The sequence below is a fragment of the Cupressus sempervirens genome, chromosome 9, assembly GCF_028749045.1.
Source record: "Cupressus sempervirens isolate cs-2001-9-10 chromosome 9, ASM2874904v1, whole genome shotgun sequence".
Classification (NCBI taxonomy): domain Eukaryota; kingdom Viridiplantae; phylum Streptophyta; class Pinopsida; order Cupressales; family Cupressaceae; genus Cupressus; species Cupressus sempervirens.
Window position 1 is genome coordinate 642,929,592 of NC_143126.1, and position 25,692 is coordinate 642,955,283.

Here is a 25,692-nt window from a genome sequence, read left to right on the forward strand (position 1 = left end):
TAATATAGTGCTTTCTCTTGCCGATAGAATCCAAGTTTGTCAAAAAAATCCTTTCATCATACATCATCTATTACTCATCTGTTTGGATGTTTACCAATTATCAGATCTATGAAATCCAAAAAACTATTAGGAACTTCCTGTGGTCTAATGGAAAAGGGAAAAGGAAAATTCATGCTATTAGATGGAGCTAGTGTCATATTGATAAGTCTCTTGGCAGCATGGGTTTGAAGGATCTTAAATTGCAGGGGATCTCCTTTGCTGCTAAGTGGATTTTTCAGGCCCTTGATGGTCATGAACCTTGGAAAGTGCTTGTTAGAAACAATATCCAAGCTAGTGTTCCTAAACATGCCAAATCTTGGAAAAATCTCCCATTTAGTGATCTTATTACTGGTTCCTTTCATCTTTTCTGTTCAAGGTACTTCGGTTTTCAAATCCATTTAGAGAGCTTGGGAACATGTCCATGGCCATATATATAACTCTGGGTTTGACAACTGCAATTCCCTACATGGTGAACGTTCTATTTGGTGGAACCTCCAACATAATGGTAAACCCCTTGCTTTGACCCAAGGATGTTCTGCTAGATACTGGCATAATAAAGGGATTAAATGTTTTATGGTTATTATGGTCAATGGTAACCTTATCAGTTGGCCTTCTCTTGTTAATGATTTTGATCTTCCTTGCTACCCACAAAAGAACTTACAGCATTAGTAAAGATGCTTGTTCCCTCCTTAATTTTCCTTGCAACATTGATGTGGACTCCCACATATTTCTCTCTTTCCGTCGATTTGATGGATCCCTCCTCCCTCAAGTCAAGGCTAAAGACATTTATCTGGTTTGTAATAAGGACTCCTTGATCCCAAATCACCTTAACTCTCCTTGGTCTATCAATATTAACCTCTCTGACTGGAAAAAAATCTTGAGTAAAATTTGGAAATCTTTGATCCCCCCCAAAAGTTAAATGCTCCAGATGGCAGCTCATGCTGGATAGGCTACCAACTAAGACTCAACATGGTGGATCTCCTACTTGTCTTGTTTGTATTATGCCTGAAAGTATGTGGCATATTTTCTTTGATTGTTCTTTTGCCAAAGATATTTGACGTTTATTTGGAATCTCCCTAACTGATCATGTTTTTCCTTTTGATATCATTACTGGCTCTATTCTTGGTCTCAAAAAAGATGCTAACATTTTTTGGCATATTCTATCTCTTACATTCTTTGGTTTACTTGGAAATTTAGAAATGAGGATATCTTTCAAAATATTTGCAAAGTTCTTACTTGGTTTTATAGGAAACTCACATTTTAAAATCATTTATTAGGGGTACTTTGTGATGCAGCTTGAGTGGGAGAAGCTAAAAAGATTTCTTCACTATGGCCATGCCACTATGTTCATCTATGAAATGAAGAATGGTTATGAATGGGCCACTATTGCGGAAGTTCAAGCTACATTTGATGATGCTCTCTAAAGCTTGATTTAGGAAATTAGGGATACCAGATGACCCTATTTTGACAAGCTGGAGTTATTTGCTCGTGTCCTTGATACGAAGAAAGTTGTTTGGATGGAAGGTGATCAAGGGTGGACAACCTGAGTTGAAGATTTTAGTGATGTTTTGCACTGATATTTTGTGGCTCCCTTTCGGGTGCTTCTCTCTCGACATCGGTTGTATCTTCTTTTGATCTAGTCCTATTTTGTATCTACTTCTTATGATGTAAACTTGCTAAGTTGAGGCTCTACCTCCCCTCCCATTTTTCTACCTATCTTTTTTATCAATCAATATATAATATTTTTTTTAAAAAAATTAAAAATTAAAAATTACTTTTGATATTAGCTCATGTTGTGATCTCTATTTATTTAATTTTTTATTTTTAAAATTGATTTAAGCTTTGATTTTTAAATTATTTTATTTATTTTTTATATTAGTTTAATGTTTTCTTTAAATATTATTTTTTAGTTTCTATAATTTATTTAGTCAATAGAATATTTGTTAAAGATTTTGTTATTATTTTTTTATATTTTTCTTATTAATTTTTCATAATTGATTTTTTGATGGACTTTTTTTAAATGATTTTTTTTCATATTTGATAAATTGAATTTAAATAAATAATATTTATTAATCTATTTAAAATATTTTAGTAAACATTATGTAATTTAAATTGAAAATTATTAATATTCTAATTTGTCCATATAAGCTTATATTAATAAAATTATTATTTTTATTATGGAGCAACTTATTGTTGCTAGTTGTAATTTGTTGAAAGATACTCGTTGTTGAAGCTATTAAGTGGTTACAACTTTCCCCACCTTGTATCTGTATTATTCATTATTAATGACAAGTTGTGCGATAGCAAGACAAGGTAAAATGTTTTCTGAAGTGCGGGCCATAACAGAACAGGTGATGGTCAAAAGGGGAAATGCCTTCGCCAAATTTTTTGTGGTTAAACGGTTCAAATATGCCCGATTAAAATCTTCTGCCTTATCCCAAAACAAGAACTGTGTTTCATATCACGAAAGATGATATACATAATAATAAATATTCCAACCAGTAAACACAGGAAAACAATTTCTAACAATAGCTCTTGAAAGAGCTGGAGTCCCTGCGTTTCAAGGGAGTGGGCACGGAGAATATGTACATACCAATACAGAACAGTTTAGAAAAAATCAAAATCTATACCATCGCATGTTGTAAGCTGTGGAAGCAAATTATGACATTGTTTGTACTATAATCTGGCCTCAAACGATAAGAATGCCGCTGCACATGTCTGCTTTTGAAAGTGGTTTGAAATCTTCTTAAGTCGGGTTTTTTTGACCGGTTTTCTTGATAACTGACGATAAAGGTCTATACAATTTGCTATGATTTTACATCTACGGTGGGTGGGGCAAATGTTAAATGTGAAAATTGTAATTCGGGGTATATCTGTAGCCAATTACGGAAGTATTAAACTAAGCACGTAAACTGACTGGTGTGGAAATTGCCGGGCTTTTACAGCTGGACGAAGAAGAAATATAAAAAATTTACACAGGCGGAAGGGTTTGAGCAAAGCACCATTGAAGATTGTTTCAAGATTACTCCTGTCATTTTCGAAAAGAGAAGCGGGGCATTCAGAGGGGTTCTCAGTTTGCCATTGCAACGGATTTGTCTATACTCGGGATCATGCCGAAGCTCCTAACTTATATTATAGAATGACACATTCAAAATTTAAACCTTAAATGTTACCTGTTTGCTAACAATGAAGCCTGCTAAAATTGTCTTTTGACTGTTATCACGTCAGACTGGTTACTTTCCTATTTTTTCAGTTTTTTGGTTTCCTGTCACTTACAGTTGCTCCTTAAAGGATAAAAATGTGTCGGTGCTGCCAACGATTTAATGTAATTAGTGATCTTTGCTTTTTCTACTGATATTTTGCCCCACCTGTCGCACAATAAATGCTTCCTATATCCGCTAATTTTTTTCCATGTTTGCCTCCGCAATAAATCAATTAAACCCCAGGTTACTGGCCTACCAATCAAAAATTAGTAGTTAAAATTTGAAAATTATTTTGTAAATCAAACCTTTTGTAATATATCTCATGATTAGAGGGAAAAAAAATATATAGAAAAGGGGCAACCGAAAACATTAGTTCCCTGCCTTATAAAGACAGGGAGTAATAATGCAAACTTATCCTACTAACTGCCACTCGATAAAAAGATGTAAAAAATCCACGATGTGCTTCAAAGGAACTGGATTTACAATGAGTTTCAAACACCCAGTACATTGTTACTTTCTCCCTATCTCCAAATTGAAGAGGACAATAAGCGCAAACAAACAAAGACATAGACATTTTGTTCCCAAGTAGAAGGCAAATAAGCTAGAGTTGATTTTGCATATAATGAACATATATATGATTTATAAGCCAAAGTTTTAGGAGAGAACAAAAAATTGCATATACTGTTTCCAATCCCAAGCGGCTGAATGTTTACAATGAGTTGCAAACACCCAATCCATTCAGTTACTTTCTCTGTATCTTGAAATTGAAGAGGACAATAAGTGCACACAAACAAAAATAATAGTCATTATGTTCCCAAACGAAGGGAATTGAGCTAGAGTTGCTTTGGCATTGTATATAACGATATATATATATGACTATAAGACAAAGGTTTAGGAGATAACAAAAATTGCATATACTGTTTCCAATCCCAAATGGCTAAACGTTAGCCTCCTTGGACAAGCATGGTATCTTGTTTGCATTCGTGTTCTAGTTTTATAGCCAGTTCCAATCAAGCCACCAACTCCACTTCTAAAGCCATTGTTGAGGAGCTCGCTGCAGCTCCCCTGCCAGTCTCTGGTGCCACTTTCAGTTCCAATTGTTGTAGCTGATGAACTACATATGACATACGTGGCCTCATGGAAGGAACATGCTGGGTGCAAGTATAAACAAGGTCGACCACCTTTTGAATTTCTCCAACCTCAGGAATATCAGTAATGACAGGATCTAATAATTCTCTATACTGGTGAGACTGAACAAGGGGTGTAGCCCACTCAAATATACCCTGCCAATCCACAGATTCAACTGTTTGAGTTGGTTTGCGTCCACTTATAAGTTCAAGAAGCAAAACCCCAAAGCTGTATACATCACTTTTGGTTGTGAGTTCATTTCGGTAAACAAATTCAGGAGCAAGATATCCATAAGTGCCAGCCATAACCGTCCTCTCGTGCATCCCTTCCCATGGTATAAATTTAGAGAGGCCAACACCCAAAATATGTGCTCCAAACTCTTCATCTAATAAAACATTGTTGGCTTGAATATCTCGGTGCACGACATGAGGTTTAACTTTGTCATGTAGAAATCTGTTTCAACACAGCACACGAAATGTAACAAATGGTCAATTTGTACACAGTACAGCATATGCAAGGGAAAAGTTTGAACCTTTTTTTTTCCTAGCTAATCCTTAGGAATCTCAGAAAAATTGCTAATATTTATGATGCCAAAATGTTATGATCAGGAATTGAATACCCAAAATATATATCAAAGTATATAACATGAAAATTGTATAAATGGCAGATAATGAAATTTAAAATACACGAACAACATATACAGGAGAAAATAATTGCTGCATGGAAGTTGAGACTTATCTATTGTCTATCTTAGCATTCACATTTGTAAGACTACTGTCTCAGTTAATTTTCTATTCAAATGCAGTATTGCATGGTTGAACACATTTTTAAATGTAACCATGGCAACAACAATCAAAGTTCAGGACATCAAAATGTATCTTAGCTTCCACTCCCTATTCTATTTTTCCACGGTTATAAAATGTTACATTGCAGATGTGAGCATGATTACTATATATGGTACTGACTACAGTTGTAACTAGTCATTTGTGCAAAAAACTTAAATACAAGAGAAAGAATGCTGATCAAGATTCATCAAGAGTATCAAGTAACAAGGATAGACATTCTACCAAGTATTTTTCACAATATCCAAGGAGTAAAAATTAAGAGCAATCTTTCAACCCCACAGAGCTCAGACAAGATTCGTTAATGGCATGTAAAATGATATCCATATGTTCAATTAATGTCTATATATAAATTTTATCATTAAGTTCACAAATACCCATGCTTCACCATAACCTCTCTTTTGGTGGACAAGGACATGTGGAACAAAATCCAAGGAGTAAAAATTAAGAGCAATCTTTCCAACCCCACAGAGCTCAGACAAGATTCGTTAATGGCATGTAAAATGATATCCATATGTTCAATTAATGTCTATATATAAATTTTATCATTAAGTCCACAAATGCCCATGCTCCACCATAACCTCTCTTTTGGAGGACAAGGACATGTGGAACAAAATGATAGGAGGATAGCTACAACTAGTATTAAAATCATATGAAAAATGGGGAAGGCTAATTGATAAAATTTATGGACAATCTAAAATTCCCAGTTGAAGCATGTCTTTGAAGGGTGGACGTTAGTTAAAAAAATCCATGGTTACATGGGGTTCAAAGTACACCACAAATAACAAAATGTCCAATAAGAAGATGACTGTCAAAACATATAAGTATATGACTGAAAAGCTTTTAAGAAAGATTCCAAGGGTAAAATACCAATTATTAACATGCGAAGAGGGTGGAATAGACAGATCAAACTGAGTCCAGTGGAGAGGACATTCTGCTGGTGGATCTACATAGATATCTTTAAGTGAGCAAAAATGCATATGATGGGGATATTAAAACTCTAAATAAATGTTCTCTACCCAACAACCCACAGGATCTTATTAAGCTGTTTTCTCTAGCAAGTACTCTTTCACAAGCTTGGATTTATTAAAAAAATCCGTGATATATCTATTGATTGTTATACACACTAGCCCAGAGGATCTTATTAAGAGGTGAACTTACAAAATTCTTTAAGGTAGAGGCTTTTGCTAATATGGTCCTAAAAGAAATATCTACTGAGTTTTTCTCAAATATGATTTATAAAATGTAAAATGGTGACTAGCTGATTTCTGCGCCTCAAATATTTCAGCTCAAGGTGTCTAGTCTGCCACCTGTTGCAAGGTTCTCACACCGTCGCCCCAAAATTTTGGGGAACCCCTCTTTTTTAATCACCTCGGCAAATTTTGGATTGCCCAAATTTTGAGTTTTGAAAATTTCACGCCTTGACACCTTCAAGACAAGTGTGGGGAGACTTAGCTTATTTTCACCCGGCTCCACTTGATTTTCTAGAGCCACTAATTTCATCCTTAGACTGGACAAAATTTTAAAGAGCAATATTTGGCAAGATAAAATTGTAAATTTGTACTTAGATGTTTTCTTTTGAAAATCCGGATATAAATGTGTAAATTTTAAAAAAAAAACTTTCAAAAGAAAATTTTTTTCTAGACTTAAGTTTTGGAAAATCTCAAATTTTTCTTTGGTGAAAATTTTAATTTTGTTGAAATGGGGCTAAATTGCAAAAAATCGATTTTTGGTTCTAGATGCAATTTTATTTTATTTTATTTTTTTATTGGCTTAGCAAAATCAATTTAGAGAGAAATTGCAAAAAATTGGCTTTAATAGATTAAAATTGCCTTGAAAGCTTTTTGCCTTTAATGAAATTGGTAATTTAATATTGAAAAAATGACTTTTGGTTAGCCAAAATCCAAATTTAACGACGTATTAATTACTAAACCCTCATTAAAATGGAAATATTTAACATCCTCAAGGCATTATTTAATTTCTTTTTTGCAATTTGGAGCTAAATGGCAATTTAAAGTGCAATTTTCCTTTTGGCAAAATTAAATTTTGAGCTAGGTATTTAATTATGGGCCATGACTTTGATTTAATTTTTGTTTCTTTGTCTCCTCCAGGACCAAGTCGGCTGGCTTAGAGGAGGTAAGAAATTGGGTATAAGAAGAGGCCTCTCCCATTTCTTCCTCACACTTCTTCTCTCCTCTCCATGCTTTGGCGAATTTCTCCTAAAGAGCAGATTTTTGGTGTTTGAAGATTAAGTTTCAAGGCAGATTTTCTTATTGCTTTGGCGAATTTCTCTTGGGAGCAGATTTTTTGGTACTTGGCAATTTTGTGGAAGACAGTTTTCTTGCATTTGTTGGGCGATTTTGCTTGCTTTTAGCCATTTTTAGTGCTTGGCGATTTCTCAAGAGAGCAGTTTTTTGCAGTATTTGGTGATTTTTTCTCCTTTTGTGGGCTGCGATTTGTCCCCTAGGTGACATTTGTGGGCAAATTGGAGACTTCCCATGCTTGGAAAAAGTGATTTGAGGGCAGAACTTTCCACTCTTAGCATTTTTTTTTTGAGGCAGATCTGATTTATGTGACATGGGTGATTTATGAGAAGGTCTGATTTTTCCTCCATTTGGGACTGCATTCTTTATATCAGACTTAGGCGATTTTGTTGGGTGAAGGGATGCATATGGAAGTCTGATTTTTTCTTTGTGGGCAAGTGTTGGATAGCTTTAAAGATTTAAATTTTTGATTTGCAAAGGGATTTGAAGTTCTTGAGGTCTTGTCCTAGGTTTCGAAAAGTCATTGTAAGATTATTGGTTAAGGTGAATTTTCATCATTTAGAGTTGCAAGGGGTCCTTAAGCTGACATCCTTCTTTCGTTCTAGTCTAAGGATTGCTCCTCTTGGTTCTTCTTCCCTTCTGGTCCACCACTCTACCATCCTGTAATAAGGTGACAAGCATGGAGGATGTTAGTGCAAGGAAGAATCCCATGCGAGCAAACACTAAAAAAGACAAAGAGGATATGATGCCCAAAACTCCCTTCTTCTCGAAAATGAAGAGAATAATTGACACCAATATCGGTACAGTGGACATGATACGAATGAGGGACAGACTAAAGGAAAGACAATCCCCCTTGGCAAAAAGGATATACAAGAGCGGAATTGTACATGCGGCGGCTTTTCCTCCCACATTGCCCTGTCCATAATTGATTGTGGAATGTGCATCCAGATTTGATCTAAACAGTAAATCCATCATTTTTGATGAAGGGAAGAGAGTGTTGGCCAGCATTGGCGAACAAGCAATCGAGGAAACATTCAACATTCCCCAGTACAAGGGCATGACGGTTGTGATGATGGACCAAGCAACTTAATCATTTCAAGATAACCAAGAGGCCTATTACACGCATCTAAAGCAGAATTGGATACACGAGGGAAGGAAGGGAGTTAACAAATCATCGAGGCTCACAATGGCAGATTTCAAACCAGAATATGTTGATCTCATTGTTCTACTCAGCCGGATCATGGACCTAGCTCAAGGGATGCAATTTGAAAATTGGATGTACTTCATTGATGAGATCGAGAAAGGGAAAAGAAGGTTTGATTGGGCAAGATCATAAACGAGAACTTAGAATTGCAACTCAGAACCGTGCAAAACCAAAGGCAATTCTACATGGGCTCCTATCTGTTCTACCTAATTGCTAGATTGTACAAGAGTCCGGGATTTAAGGCCTTAGGAGAAGTTGGTAGTGGACCGGGACAATATTTAGTACATGAATGCTATCCGCAGCTCCATTTGCACAACAACAAGGATTACAAGATATTTTGTGATGCCTTTTCTATGAAGACAGTAAGGGTACTACAAGGGACACCTGCTAAGAGACTTTCACCAGAAGTAGAAGCAAGAATTTAAAAGTATGAGAGTTGGTTCATCCAATTTCCGCAATTTACATACATTAGAGTGGCAGGAAGTACAGTTTGTCCCAAGAGGCTTCCAAGGTACCCACCCGACAAGGTAGTTTTGTTAGAATTGGCTAGGCAACTTGAGCACTATGATAGAATAATGAGAAACGAAGAGAAAACAGGCATTTCATTCTCAATCGTAATTGGCAATGATAGTTGCCCAAATCGGGCCTCCTTTGAAGCCGCAGAGAAGGAATTGGAATGGTATCATCTAGGATGGTACAAAGCAAGGCAAGGATTCGATCCTAATGGTCTTATCAAGGTATCTCATGGAAATGAATTCAAACAAGTTCCCACCATAGAAGACTTTTAGGCCAACGCCAAAGATGACTTTCATGTGAGAAAGCTAGCTTTCTCAAGGCTATCGGTGAACATGATGAGGGCTATTAGATGGAGAGGCCTTGATATTCCGAATCTACTAGAGGATAATGGAAATGTGTTGAGAGAAGACTATGATACAGTAGAAGGAATAGAATTGAATCTAGTGGATTGGGATGACCATCCGGATCCTTCCTTGGAGGCAGTCACAAGGGCAGTGGATTTACATACTGAGTTGTGGTATAATGAAAGACTAAGGAAGCTGCAAAGGCAAAAGATCCCCCTTACCTATGAGATGATGAGGCCAAAGGAGAGACAAGCAGAATCGGTCGGACACAGGAATGAAGGAAGTGGTCGGCAGCAGGAAATGATTAGAAATAGCAAGAAGAAAGTTTTGGAGGTAGAGAAGGGCAAAGAACATCCAAAGCCTCCAACCAAGAGACAACATGCAGTGCCATCAAAAGAGAGTATAATTGAGGCTAGAAGCCAAGAGGTCAATTCAAATGATAAAGGGGCCGCGGTAGAGGTGAGCTCTGATTCGGGATCAAGTGGCTATAGTGAAAGCACCAAGTACTCCCCTCTTTCGGAGAACCAGCAAGGAAATGATATGGAAGAAACTAGTAGAGAAGAAGATGGGCCAATCGACACCAAGACAATAAGTCAAGAACCCGAGGCCGTTGGTGATGCTTTGTTAGTCTAGCCAAATCCAGATTTGGGGAGATGCACTGCACCGCTATGGTTAAGACAAATGCTTTTGCCAAGAGGCGAGGTGGTAATGGCCCATACAGCTAAGGACATCCAAGGGTTAATGGAAAAGGGTGATAGCGAGAACCAAAAACAAATGGAAAGAATGGTGGAAAGGGTAATCAGGAGCGACAATGATGGTCACCGAAAGGTTCAAATTGCTATTCCAACAGTCAACAAAGCAGTGAATGAGATTGTGGCCCAAGAATATGAGATAGTGGAACATAACTTGGGAAGGAATACAGATGATATGGAGTGTGAGGAGGTCCAGGAAGGTATAGCATCAATAAGAGAAAGGTTAAGGAAGGCAAATGAAAGGATAGTAAAGTTGGAGGCCAAGAATAAATATTGGAGAGATTGCTAGCCCATCCAACAGCTGCACCAGGCAGCCCTTCCTCAAGATAGCGGGAGCAATTCAGAAGAGATATCAGCTCAGCTACACGAAGTCAAGGATTGGATCCATGATACAATCCAAGATGGGCGAAATTTCTTGCCTTCATCTCGACATTCCAGTCATTAGTGGCTGTTAGAGACAAGTTGAGATTATTCGAAGAGTGGAAAGGTTTCCTTCCCATCAGAGATTTGGCTATTCCTAGGCTACAAGCATTCCTTGGGCTACCAAAGGCATATTTGCAAAGGGACAGGCTGGTTGATGAGAGAGGATTGAGTATAGTTGAATCTTAGTTTGTTGCATTAACTACCAGATTTAGAACACTTGAGGAAATACATAATGAGATTGCACGACACAGTCCAAGCGTCGACACTTCTATTTCAGCCATGATGAGCGACGTTGGGGTGGCACTTGATTTTGAGAATATTAGAGAAGAGGATATCAATGAGACAAATTTTGGATCAAGGTTGGATGAGTTAGGAAAGGTTGCTATTAAGAAAAAGCATTTGGGCACCCTTTCCTCTCTTAGTGCTTTTATTGGATTTGCCAAGGAATATGAGAAGGATCACGAAAGGATACTACAAGCAACAAGCAGCGTGGTGAAGTCAGTGGAACTCGAGGCAAAGCACACACCTTGTCCTCCTATGGAAGAAGTTAACGAAAGGCTAGCTAAGTTCATTGCCTTAGCTAAGAAATTGAAAAAAAAGGGAAGATTTATATTAGAAGATCATTTGATGTAAGCCCATGTGGCAATTTCCCTTTCTTCTAGATTAGGACAAGTGTCTATTTCTGGTTGGCCACCATTTTGGTGCCTTCTCATTGGTTGCCACTTTTTGCACTTTTATCATTGGTCCATTGATGAGGTGGCAGCTTCTCATTGGCCGATGGGATGGCAACCCTAATTAGGGTTTTGAGGATCCAATCTGGATCGTTGATCTTGTTTCGATCTCCACCATCCATTGTATTTTTGGCCCCTATAAAAGGCCATTTGCTCTCATTTGTAAAGTGTTGGAGAAATTGTTGCGAAGATAATACCAAAATTGCTCTCTTTTTCATTGTTGCGATTTGCATGTTGATTAAGAACATTGGGTATTATTGCATGTTTTCTACTTCCACTTAGTTAGATTTCCTTTCAAGTTGTTGAAGAAAATTTCATTTCAAGTTGTTTAAGTGAGAGTAAAGTAGATGGATAGAGGTATGGTAGCATTGGTAAGTGTTTGATAGGGGTCAATACTAGGCCACTAGCACCCTAGCGCCTGGTTGGGAAGCTTTGTGTGGTAAGCTAGTTTATTATTCCTTTGAATCATTGCACCTGTGGAAGTGAGGCCATTGGTCAGCTCTCATTAGGTTCGATCCCCGTCCATTTGCTAACCTTCCATTCATAGGAGTAGGAGTAGAATAGTAAGTAGCTGGGTAGTCGAAGTTTAGAGAGAAGGAAGTTAGAGGAGTAAGTTAAGTATCAGAGCACATCCATTCACCTTCCACCACCACCGCTTTCCATCAACATCATCACTGGCAGACACATCCTCCATCACCACCACCACCATCAACATTATCTGCCTCTGCACATTTCACAAACCGAGTCACCATCACCTTCATTCCACCAAAGTCCAAGTCATCCTCGAAAGAAAAGCGTAAGGCCGCCTACGTGATTATCAGCAAATCACATCGATAAAACTGAGCGAGTATCCAATGGTGGAAGGAACATTGGAGCTATTGCTTATGTCTTCATAGGTAATAACTTTTCAAGAGAGGAGTTGCATGTTTGATATCCCATATTGAATATTCAAATCCTAATATGTTATGTAAGTGATACAAAACTCGCATCAACACCACCCTCAAAACTTAGATTTACCAAAAGGATGAAAACTCAATATCAAGCAAAAAAGTAAGAGCCTAGAAAATCTGATAATAATATTGAAAGATGTATCACCTGGTCTTGCAAAAGAAATATAGCTGCATAAACTCCATTCTTCATGGTTAGAACTTAGCTTTAACTTTTAAAAAGTCAATGAAGCCTTCAAACTTATCTCTGAGACTTCAATCTTTGACTTATTTAATTAGTCGATCTAAATTTACAAGTTATTTAAGTAGGTAAGAAGCTTCCCAAAAAGGATAAATTGTTTATGATATATATGTGATTCAAACACACACATTAGGAAAACAATATCCAGTTTTCAATTTTTATTGTAAACCAACATGATGTCATTTGCTTAATGACTTTCTTAAGCGTAAAATTCATCATGAAGCCTGGATAAAATCTTCAGACTTATGAAGCAGCTTTATGTGAGTTCTAAGATGAAAAATCAAAGAAAAATAAATTAAATGTGCAATGTATTAAGAAATCTATGACATAAATGCAACCATGGAGGAGCCAATCATTGTGATTCAACATGTGCATTGAAAAACATTGTACACACTAATGGCTTCTTGGCTATGTTAGAGTTTCAATTTGTCCATTTGGAACAACAAAAAGTGGAACATATAACGAGAAAACCTTCCTTGAATAGACAAGGAGCCTCCCTTATAAAGGAAAAACGTGAACAAAAAACTCTCTAAAACTAATCCATGGGGACAATCTACAGTTTTTTGCAATATGCACAAGGCTAATCTCTAGGTTTTAAACATGAATGCAAACATACTTGAATTGCCCTATCTTTCTGTTCTAGGATATGAACCAGTGTTATGGGACTCGGACTCGCCTCTGACTCGGAAAGTCAAAATTCGACTCGGACTCGGACTCGGCAAGGACTCGGAAAATCATACAAGTATAATAACGAACTTTTGAAGGAAAAAAATGAATAGCATAATATAAAGTTGAAGATTTAAGATTTAAGATTCAATCCTTAATAGATTCTTGACATGCCACATCATTTTCAGAATTCATATACATTGTAAAAAACATCTTCCGGAAATCTCTATCTTTTTAAAAAAAAAAAATTTAAAAAATTTTAAAAAAAAAAAAAATCAGAGTCCTGGGCTCTGGACTCGCCCAGGACTCGTCCTTGGACTCGGCGAGTCCATGTGGACTCTGCCAGGACTCGGCCGAGTCCGAGTCCAGAGGCAAATTGCCTCGGAAACATGGACTCTGCCTCGGACTCGCAGAGATTTTGACTATATCCTTTATGACTTCTACAAACTTCTTAACCTGTTTGACATAAACATCCAAACTTTGTGCCTAAAAACTTAAAAAGCAGACACCAGTAGTTTTATGCATGCAAGAGCTGAATTAAAAAATTTTGATTACATACACACAACTAGATTCCAATGTTTCATGAATCAAACACCCAAGTGCACAAAGCTACAGGCACCTGATTAACAATAATCGCAACACAGCCTGCAATTATTGGTAATCTATCTTAAATAAACGAAACCATTCACACTACAATTTAATGAAGCCTAGGAACTTCATCACACGCAAAGAGAGCTTGAACAACAAACTTGTGCCCCAAGTGTAGCAAAATTCATCATTCTCCCTCTAATCTGAGGGTTAAAAAATACTTGTGAGTGTTTTAAAATCTTTGTTTACTCCTGCATCAAATAGTTCTCAAATTTTTCATGATAATGCTTATTAAGAATAGATTAAAAAAATAATTAACTAAAGGCTAAAGGTTTTGTACATAATTAGTTGCATGAAAACCAAGCAATCTCTAAATACCAAAATCATTAAAACAAATTGTCTGAAAATAAAAGAGATCTAGAAACAGGTCAAACAATAGCAGCCTGCTGAAAATATCATAGCTAAAAATAGCTACTCTGATGCATCTATTGGTTTCTTTAGCATTGTTCATTTTATTATAAGCTCTTTTTCCTTAAGAACTTTCTGAAACCTTGAAATGACATGTTTTACCTCTTAACCTTCTGGTAGCACAATCAAGCTTATTCAAAATAACCCAGATTACCGACACATCCTTGTCTTCAACAATAAACTGTCCAATATGAATTTGGTATCTCTCACCCATGTTGACATGCATGGAAATGCCAACAAAATTATCCTTGTTTTATTTGAGTACAGTGGACTTGCTGAATATACCAAGTCAATATATATGACTGAAAGGCTGATATTATATGCTTACAATTTAAGATCCAACATAATTACTTGCAAGCAGATCAATTTAGTTCAGGTATTATACGTTTTAAAAGAAATTTTTCTTTGTAACTTTGAGTTCTAGAGATAAATAATTATACTGTTATATGACTTCTTATTTTTATTTAGTCCAAGAACTTAAGCTTAGAAGTTGGTGGCTTTTGGATTTCAATTGGCCTATCGAAGAAAAGTTAGGTAAAATAATTACAGTTCAGGCCCTTATTGAAAAATTGGTGTTTTCAAAATTTCTTTAGATGAACAGGGGTTTCTAGGTGACCTAAAAACTCCTTGATCGGGATCTGCCATGTCCAGGAGCTTACAAGAACTTCTACAGCAGGAGAGCAATCTTATTGTGTGTTCCCAGGTTTCAGAAATGCTGGAGACCCTTCCCACATAAGCCTGACATTTCCAACAAACCATCTGGGCAGCTAAATTTTAAAAGTGCAGAAAAAAATATATCCTAGTTAATTTCACAAATTGATACAAATTCAATGCAATCCTAAGAATGTAAGAAGCACATTAGGAAATCAGATAATTGAAAATTCATAGAATACTAAGAATAGCTTATCTGAAAATGTACAAAAACAAAGTTTCCTATTAAAAAAAGTCTAACACTAATCCAGAATTTATCTTCAAAATATACCTAGTCTAGTACAATATTAAAAGATTGTTCCTTGGAATTTCAAGACAGGTAACTGATATTCTCATCAATCTTTTCCTTTAAAAATGTGAATTTGTTATTGTAGAAACCAAAATAAAAATGCTGGGAAATGTCTAGATATACCATTGTGTTGAGACTGAGACCTGTGAAAACTTTGCAAGCTGTCTTGTGGCTCCTCCGACTCAGTGGAAAACATTCAACAAATCCTTTGGCAGTTAAAAAAAGCATATCATAGCAAAACAAAATCAAGTTGAATCCCTCTTTTTTCCAGACTCGAATAAGACTAGTTAGTCTGTGGAAACTTGCATAAAATTTAGAAACACAAAGTTTCCTATTAACTAACATGAGTTCAAAGTTCATCTTCAAAATATATCTAGTCTTCTGCCATATCAAGAGATTATTCCCTTGTGTTCAAGAAAGCCAAAACTTATCAAATTGTTTGATACTGACTTGAGCCAAGTGGAAAAACTGAGCCAAAACTTGTCAACAAAGTATACATATAATATGTGAAAGATGCTTTTATTGTTTTAGTTTTTTTTCCTTTCTAAATTTCAAATTGATTTTCTGTTTTCTTCAGAGTGAGTTCAGTCTGACAGCTAGGGTTTGAGTATTGTAAACTTGTGGGTCTTGACTGTAAGACTTGGGCAAGTGTGCAACTCAAGGCTTCAGATTCACTAAGCCTGATTTGGACATAAGTTCTTTCTAAGATATGGTTGAGTCTCAACACCATGATACATCATTAATACAATGTCCGTTAAAATATTTTCACAGAATAAAATAACTATAACATCTATTTATTAATATGTTGAAATAATCCAGTTTGACTTACACAATGAATTAGTTCCCTAGCATTCCAATGACACATAAACAACAATGTTCCCCTTGAATGCCAAATTATAAAGGAACTAGATTGGCTAAAGGAAACATACGCAATGCCTTGGGCAAGTGTAGTTGCAATTCGCATTCTCATTCCCCAGTCCAGGCTCCTGCCTCCTCTTGGAAGGTGATGCAACCATCTGTCCAGAGGCCCATTTGCTAGAAACTCATAAACAATATACCGTTCACCATGTTCATAGCAACATCCTTTGACAGCTACAAGATTGGGATGACGAAGACGTGCTATCCTTCCAATCTCAGAGAAGAACTCTTTCTTACTTTGGAAGCTAGACTTATTTAGCCTTTTGACAGCTACTAATGAGCCATCAGGTAGGGTACCTCTGTAAGTTCCACCCTTCTTTTTATCCCCTAAGAGTCTGTTTCCTTCACTGAAATTTTTAGTTATTGCCCTCAATTCATCATTACTGTACACTCTCCACGAAGGAGGAACAAGAGCAGCCGAAGAAGGACTAGATATTTGCCTAGATCTCTTGCGTCTTTTGCTTCGTCTGTAAGCCAGAAGCCAAATCACCACAGCAAGCGTAGTAAAAAGGATCAACCCACTTACTACTGCAAGGATGACAATATACTCCTTATGACAAGGTCTGAGTTCACATTTATTTCCTGGTATAAGAGATGTGTCAGATAATGGTCAGAGAATATAGTGTAAAAGAATATTTACAAGGAAACATAACTTTAAGATTCAAATCAAGAGTAGGAACTTGCTTCAGGTAATAATAAATATAGCCTACAGAAAAGAAAAGGGGGAATTGGACTAGAAAGAGTGCAAGCTCGCAATTCCTGCTTACAATCTGTTATCAGAGACTTTTTAGTTCACAAAATGAAAATATAGTTATTACCTTTGCTTAGCATGCAAATGAAGTTATGCGAAGTTTTGCATCTATCACCTACTAGAGGAACTTTTCCATTGGTCACTAAAGTGCAAAACCCAGTAAGATTTGTCTTGAGACAGGAAGAGTTTGAACAACTGAGGGGGGATGGTGGCCCAGGAAAAACAGAGTTATTCCAAAGTGACTGATCACTCCATTGCCAACTAAAACCTTTCTCAGAGTTAATGGCACGGCCTCCAACCCAGCACCCAGAACTAACATTTTTGCAAAGAGCTTGCACATGCTGAAGTTCCTGGACAGATGTCAATGCAGCCAAATGGCCACTGCGATTCTGACAGACAGCTTCTGAATCATCCCACGAACTCACTTCTGATATTAGAAGAAAACATGTTCTGATGTTTGGTGCACCATTCCATCCTTCAGGGCACAATCCTGTAAGAATTAATGATAGTATTTAGCCATTATACAGCTACCACAATTTTTTTAATAATTCATTGATTCCATATACAATATCAAAAGTACAAAACAGAAGCAACAGAACAGGTGTCCAAAGTTCTGTTATTGTCTTGAGAAGAAGCATTAATATTCAAATTGGGATCCAGGTAATAGATATACAAATAATGACATCCAACGTGATATTCAGAATTCTACAACAAATTAAATACTCCCATCATTTTGAGCAGTTTCTTCCTCAGAAGTTAATGAACAAGGGTTAAGAACAATACTTGCTTATGGAATATTTTTGCTGTGATTAAGAACAGATTTTCCAGATCTTGAGGAGAAACGGTACATTTATTTATTGATATTCGTCTGAAGCAAACCCAGGGTTCATTATAGTTGGGGAAGAAACTTTAGTATTATATGGGAAAGTTTAGATCACTCTTTAGAACAAGAAGCCAGACAAATTGTATTGATTCAAGGATTCAAGTCTTTAACTATAAGTTCCATGGATTGTAAGAAAGTCAAACCCAATTTTGTGTGCCCTAATTCTGGGCAATGACACTTCTATAAACAATCTTTTTCTCTGTGAAAATCGAGTGCAAATTTGAAATGGACCAGAACTCATATGGCTCCTTACAAGGTTCATCGCAGCCATAACGGTTTCTCTATCAATCTTTACAAGGTCACTTCCATCAGACTTGTGGATACACTTATTTTCAAAGTCATTCCTGTTCATGCAGTCCAATACCCGCTCCGGACATTGCGCAACTATAGTCCCTCTTCCAGACTTCTAACTTTCTTAAGGAATTCATCTAAATTTGCTTTTTCCATTTAGGTATCACCCAATTCTGGAAGAGTACTCACTAAACAGGATGTCCATCCCAATTTGGGAAGAACAGGCCTCATGATATTCTTTTACATACTCAACAAATTACACAGAATGAAATAACAATGCAGTAAACAAAAGGTAGAGCTGCTGAAATTTCTCTTAAGAATAAACAACAATTTAAAGAGGGATCACTGAAACTCAACTTCTGGACTCATCAAATCCCTTTAAATTGCAGAATTTTCTGTCATTACCTTCGCTATTCTCCACTCCGCAACCCTTTGTTATGGCAATTACTTTACTTTTTTACTCATATAAGGGCAGAAATGACTAAGGGTGATAAATACATGAGTGACAGCTAATTCGTTCATGGGGAGGTAATTATTCAAATGACAGTAATCTGACAAAGCAATTTATTACACATCCTTTCCATACCATAAGCTCACCTTATAATGATTACTTTCTAAAAATAACTTTTCAAACTTACAGCTATATTATATTTTTCTCCTCTTGCAAGTATCTCTCCAACTTCTTTTGTAATGATTGCCTTTGTGATATAAATAAGAATGAACTTTGAACCATGAACTTTGAAAATAAGGTGGGTCCGAAGATTCAAGTTTAATGATCTTGAGTAATGGGCTTATATGACCACAACCAAAGACTCGAGAAATACTGACTAACAAAGATTTACAACAATCGAGAACCCAACATGGACCTTGAACCTTGAACTGCGACAAAACAGGTACAAAGTTCAAGTTCAATCTAACTTACCCTTTACCTTTCCTTTTACTGACAAATGAAGACAAGTAATAACCATTTACGAGGCTTGAACTCAAGACTCACGAACCTGAGAGTGTTCAAAGGAAAGGTTCAATTCAACAAAAGAGACATTATTACAAGTGATTTTTGAGATATCTCAAAAAACCAAGCTAGAGCAACACGAAAAATTAATTTGGGAATCAGTAGATAAGGAAAATGAAGACCTATCGAAAAGATGGGAATAAGACATTCAAAAATCACAAAATAGCAAGTGTAAATAGTGCTTTTGCCTTCATCCATAGAAAGTCAATCCAACTACTACATTTTGTCAAAACTCAAAACAACCTTGGAAGATGAAGAGCGACAAATGGAAGGATAATCTTTCATTTTCCATCAATACTTTGGTCTTTGCAACTTCATGAACATTACATATAAATATCTAAATAGACAACTATCATCAGATTTCAAATAATACACAGAATTAGCCGAATAGATAGTTGCACCGCCCTGGGGGACAACAAAACGAGGGTACAAGTTTCCCGAGACGAGGGGATAGAGGGGTCTTAATTTGGAGACAATGGGGGGATGATGGCAGGAGACAAGGGGAGTTGTATATACTATACATATGGTACTTAAAATGCTAGTTATTAAAATATGTATTGCAATATAAGATATAAAGATGTAAAAGAGTAAATACTTGAGCATTGCATTGAATTGGAACATCAAACATTGAACATAAATAGTTAGATCAGCAAATAGTCAATATTGGGACGTCCCCCATCCTTGGTGGAGGTGGCGGAATCTGGTGTCGTCATTGGGAACGGGGGGGACAGAGTCCCCAGTGCGTCCTCATCTCCGAGATGTGGGGCAAAGAGGGGTGGATGTGTCTTCGTGTTACTATGGTTTTATATAAACCATCCTTCATCTCCCTTTGTAGTATGCCAATGTATATAATACACAAATTAATTAAGCTTTTTAGTCCAATTTATTTCTCGCTAATCATTTCTATATAATTTTTTTATATTGCTTGTACATACAACACATGCAAATTCAAGTAGGACTAAAATCAAAAGAGGTAGCAAATGAAATAGGAAATATGCAAACCCTTATCATGAATGAGATGGAAAATATTTGATTGAATGACACAAATCATATAACCATCTATTGGTACAGGGTTGTAAGCAGGTAAATAACACTGTATTTCATACACGAAACTCAAATAAGCTTGGGGCTTACTTTAGCCATCTACTGGTATAGGGTTGTATGCAAGTACATTAAACACTATATTTCATACATGACACTCAAACAAGCTTGGGACTTACTTTGATAGTGTTTGTCCCTTTGATCCATTTAAATCTACCAACTAATCAATTGGAAAGAATGATAATTAAAAAGTAACTAAGGAGATATCCCATTACAAGGGGATGGTCAAAGAAATTGTGAAGAGGAAATGAAAGGAAACATTGTAAGCTAGTAGTTTGTTGATGATCTTAAAACAACATGCAGCAATTTTGGGACTCAATTGAGGAGATGAAGGGTGTTTAGCATTAAAAATGATGTTAACACAAGAAGCATCCCAAAATTGGATTATGAAAAATGTGTCGATGAAAGAAAAGAGAGATGATGAGTGGACCAAGAAGCATGCTTCTTATTCTGAGGTTGATGATTTTGGATGGCTTAAATGCAATAACTGTCCATATAGGATTCGTCTTGGTCATGTCCGAATGCTTTCTGCTAAACCTAATTCCATTGTAGACTCCGAGCTTGCATTATCGAAGGCCCACGATTCAAAAACTTCCCATGGTATATCTCATATTCCTGGATTGATTCCTAAATTTTGAGATTTTATGCACATTGATGAGCCCCAAAAGTTATACATTCCCTATTGTCCGCAACATGTTGCTCCCTTAGGAGATGATATCCCCGCTAGATCTGAATTGCTTAGCTAGACAAATCTTTGCTTGTGAAAACAACTCTTCATTTCCAATGATGCTTGCGTTTCTCAATAGCTTGCTGAACTTTCTCAACAGAAATTTCAAGCCCAGCGGATGCAGCATAACCATGATGACATTTCTCTCTTAACCCTACTTAAAAAACAATTATCCAATTCCCATTTTCAATCTCTTCAAGCTGACCTTGCCGCTTTACATGTTGATTATTGTGCCTTTAAGGCTAAAGTAGAAGCATGGTGGGAAACACAAAAGCAAGCTAATTCTGATGTCATACAAACCTTGAACATGACTTCTAAAATGGTTTCCCAAACTCATTCTAGCACATCAGTGTCTTTCCCTTTGGAAGCAACTAGCATGGAAATTGAAGAATATTCACGCTTCCCTGCTAACTTAATCCCTAGAAAGGAAGCACCTCAGTCTCTAAAGGGGATCCAGCCACAAGAACATATAACGATATTGCCAAAAAACAACAAGTTCTCATGACAAATATAAAAAATGGAGATGGAAATGGTAATCAAAGTCCTTTCTGTAATTTACACAAATTTCAAAGCCGAAACTCCTCTACTGTCAAACTTTGACTCTTTTGATCCTATCAATAATCTTAGAAGTATTGAGGCCCTAAGAGCATGGACTCTGAATAATATCAGCAACAATCCTACACTCCCACTAATATAAAATATTTTGCAAGCCTTAAATGGAATGACCAGACTAACTAGAAAAGTATGGGACGGGTTGGATGTTCAATATAAGGACCTATTAGCAGCACGATTAGATGTAGTTGTAGTCAACTTATTCTCATGTTTGTCGGTCATATTGAAACCATTCAACATATGGCCTACAATAATTTTATGGAAGCCAAACGTTGTGATCTAACACGACTAGACAAATATTTCGATTATCAATATCAAAATTTCAACTATTCTAGGCATGAGATTTTTTTGATGCTATGTACTTTACATTTCTCAAGAGTTTTGGGAACAAGCTTGGAAACTATTGCTTGCAAAAGTGTTTGGAGCGTTTAGTTCTCACCAACCACAATGACGGACATCACATTTCCACAAATTTGTGATTTCATTCCTAAAGTGAGGGAAATTGGTCGAGACTATAAACAAGAAAAGCTTAAAGAAAGGATAAGGCTTATAATTGCAAAATCAATATGTAAGCAATTGGTACTTGATTATGGTTGTGATAATTTCTCTAGTTCACATAAGAAAGGTAGGATGACTCGTAGGGAAGCTACTGATTGTTCCTACAAATTGGACACCCCTACCTATGGAAAATCCAATAAAACAAAAGGATTTTTCCAAAAGAAGATTTTTTTCAACAAAAAAAAAATAGATTGGCAACCTACATGTTATATTTGCAAAAGGTCCTCATTATGCGAATAAATGTCCAGAAAGGCAAAGCAAAAAAAGAAAAGTTAAAGTTAATAGGGTTCATCGGCTTGGGCTTTCTGACAAAGAAGAATATAAGTATATTAATGGTTATCCAACATAACCCTCAAATATTCCTCTGGAATCATCATCTGATGATAAAGATGAATTTTTTGATGTTTTGCACACTTCTCAAATACCACCAATTGCTAAGGATAATAGCGAATCTTCTGACGACTCTGGTTCAGAAGTGTCATTCTTTTGTCGATTGATATCTTCAACACCATATTATGAATATAAGCACCAGACCTTCATTGACATCATTGAGGAAATCAAGGCCATAGAACAAGAACAAAAATCAATCTAATATTTCAAGGTACTTGGCAACGTGATAAACAAAGGCTTGCTACTCTTTACCTACAAATGAACAACTTAGGAGAGGAAGCTGCTTCCCCTTCATCACCTCCTCGACCATCAGTCCTTAGGCCTTGGTTTAATCCAGAAGCTGATCTTTCTCCTTGGACATTGGCTTCTGCTTCTTCAACCAAAATCCACACCTCTATAGGATAATTATCACAACAAACTTGGCGCATTCAATGTTGTGAATTCTTGAATACGGTCATTAATCAAGCAAAAGGTGAAATTGAATGCCTACAACGAGAGGCTACGCAAGAACCAACAACTAAACTCTATCAATACATTGAGGAAATAGAAGGACAACCATCCTCTAGTTGAATGTCTCCTCAGGAAGATCCTCATAAAAGCTCCCATAGCCTATTAGATGAAGCGTTGTTACACTAAAGAGAAGCCTTATTCTCCTTATTAGACAAAGTGCTTAAGGCTGCAATATCTAATCAAATGGATTCAGCAACAAATCTGCATAGAATACATGTGGTTTCTACTACATGTCCTAGTATATCACACTCTCGGTCTATTTTCCATCCATCAAACCATACAGTCTTCACTTTTCGCTTGACACTATTGCAAATGTTAATATTGCCCGTTATTGATGTTTCCCAAAAGACCAATGGAAAGCCACCTAGACTAATCTATGCTTTGGAAATGGAAATCATACAATACCCATTGCTCTCTGCCAATCAGGTATAGTATGTCAATTTTATGCATTTTGAACTTGATAGTTATACAATACCCATTCCTCTCTGCCAATCAGGTCGAGTATGTCAATTTTATGCATTTTGAACTTGACAGTTATGATGGGATTATCTACAATTATGCTCTGGCTAAATGGTAACCCTTTATTATCACTAAGGATTCTTTTCAGTTTAAAGGAGTTTTTGTCCCACGACTTACTCAAGTACAATGCAACACTACAAAAGAAATCGATTCAGAAGAAAAGAAGTCACAATTGAGTTTAGTTTACCACGCAAATTAAATCAGTTCAATCTCAATTTCATGAAATACAAGAATTCTTCAAAGAAAAGGTGTTTTCCAAAGATATAACAAAACTTCAGCAAAATCTTGAGTGTTGTCCACCTCTCAAAACATATGCAAATGGTAAAAAGAGATTATGCCACGGGGGCATGCTAATTCTTTTCTCTTGAGAAGATTAGAACATGAACTGTGCAAAAGGGAAATTGTAGACTTACTATCTAAAGGTCTCATCAAGCCCTCATCTTCATCATTTTCCTACCATGCTATCTATGTTCCAAAAAAGGATGAAAACAACAGTGAACTACCTAAAAAGAGGTTAGTAGTTAATTTCAAGCCTTTAAATACTTGCTTATTGGATTATCAATACCCTCTTCCCTCTAGAGAACATATATGGTAATGTATTTGTGGTGCTAACATCTATTCAAAGTTTGATTTGTAAAAGGGTTTCTAGCAAATAAGGCTCAAAGAATTTGACCGGTATAAGATTGTTTTCTAAAAGATCCCTAATGGATCTCTTATGCTGATCTGTTGTAATTTTATTATTTTTAAATTGGTTTTCCCTATTTATTAAAATTTTCTTGCAGAGCTAGACGAAAGTTGTAGAAGGGTTTGATTGTTTTATGTTTTTGATGATTTTCAATAAGTAATAACAAAAGTACAATAACATGAACCAGTTCTGAAAATGTATTCCAAATACAACCAAAGCAATTTCACTTAAAGCAAATTTATGAATATAAAGCCTAATTTGTAACCAGATGGAAATTTACAATAATATCCAAATGATTACAACCAAGGATAAACCCAACCTGAAGACATGAAAGAGAAATATAAGCCCAAAAGGAAGCTACGGCTAGGTTCTAGCTCTCAAATGCTGCACGTGGGAAAGAATATGGCTGCTAGGTGCTGTCATACAGCTGCAAAGTGCCCACATGTGGATAGAATGCCCAAACCCCAGCTAAAACTTTGACTCAATATTGCATTCCCCAGAAGAAACAATGCACAATCTCCAAGATGCTTCTAACTGCAACAAATCCAAACCACTGTTTTGGGGGCTACGTCCCAAACAGGAAAAGCAAGTGGAGTTCGCGTCCCAAGTGCTGAAAGCTCAATCAAAGCCCAAATCACAAATCCAAGATGTAATATGTCAATAATCCTTAGAACTTTGTCTTTACCTCCTTATAACCCAACATACTTAGCTTGAACCCTAAAAGTGTCTCCATGTGACATTGGGTTATAAAATAATATATTTCTCATTTTTTAAGTGGTCAAGTATCCAAAAATTGACCTTTTTCCCAATAGAAAGAAATCTGTTCACCGAAATGCTTTGAGTCAAAAGAGAAATATTTAGAAAAGTTCAAGATCTTTCCAACGAGCTATTACACCAAGGGATATGCATCCAGATGAGGCCAAAAGCCCCTTATTACTCCAAAATGGCTATAACTAAGTCTTATTTAATTATTAAATGCTAACTTAGGAAATATTAAAAATATAACCAAAGTAGCTACAAAATGCCACAATGACACCACAAAACATGAAATCATCCTATCACCTGTCTGTAACTGAAGGCAAAAAACAAGGATCCACTGGCAATCTCATCCCAAAAATCTAGGGATGCTCCTAAAACTTAGGAAACAAACCCTATTCCTCTAAAACTGAACTCAAGGAATCATCTCTCCTAAAAAGTAGGAATAACCCCATAATTTTAAGAACTGCCTCCTAAAAACAAGGAACGTCTCCAAACTGAACAACTGCCAAAACACCAAATTCCCAACACTATATAACCATACTGGGTCTCTATCCAACTCTGTCAGCTTACAAGACCCCATAATAAGTTGACTCACAAATCTCTGCTAGACGGAGTTAAAA

At 36.3% G+C, this 25,692-nt stretch overlaps 1 protein-coding gene across 2 annotated transcripts in view; it reads right to left on the bottom strand.

The window, feature by feature from the left end:
- Nucleotides 1–3,853: 3,853 nt before the first annotated feature.
- The window catches only part of LOC149540379 (C-type lectin receptor-like tyrosine-protein kinase At1g52310), a 55,064-nt gene continuing 33,225 nt past the window's right edge, over nucleotides 3,854–25,692 (bottom strand). For both annotated transcript variants that reach the window (XM_089801472.1, XM_089801471.1), the window contains exons 3-5: nucleotides 17,093–17,515; nucleotides 16,286–16,856; nucleotides 3,854–4,823 (exon numbers count right to left, since the gene is read on the bottom strand). In XM_089801472.1, coding sequence (XP_089657598.1) covers nucleotides 4,253–4,823; nucleotides 16,286–16,856; nucleotides 17,093–17,515 — 1,565 coding nt within the window. In that variant the 3' untranslated portion in view covers nucleotides 3,854–4,252. The remainder of the gene's footprint in view (nucleotides 4,824–16,285; nucleotides 16,857–17,092; nucleotides 17,516–25,692) is intronic.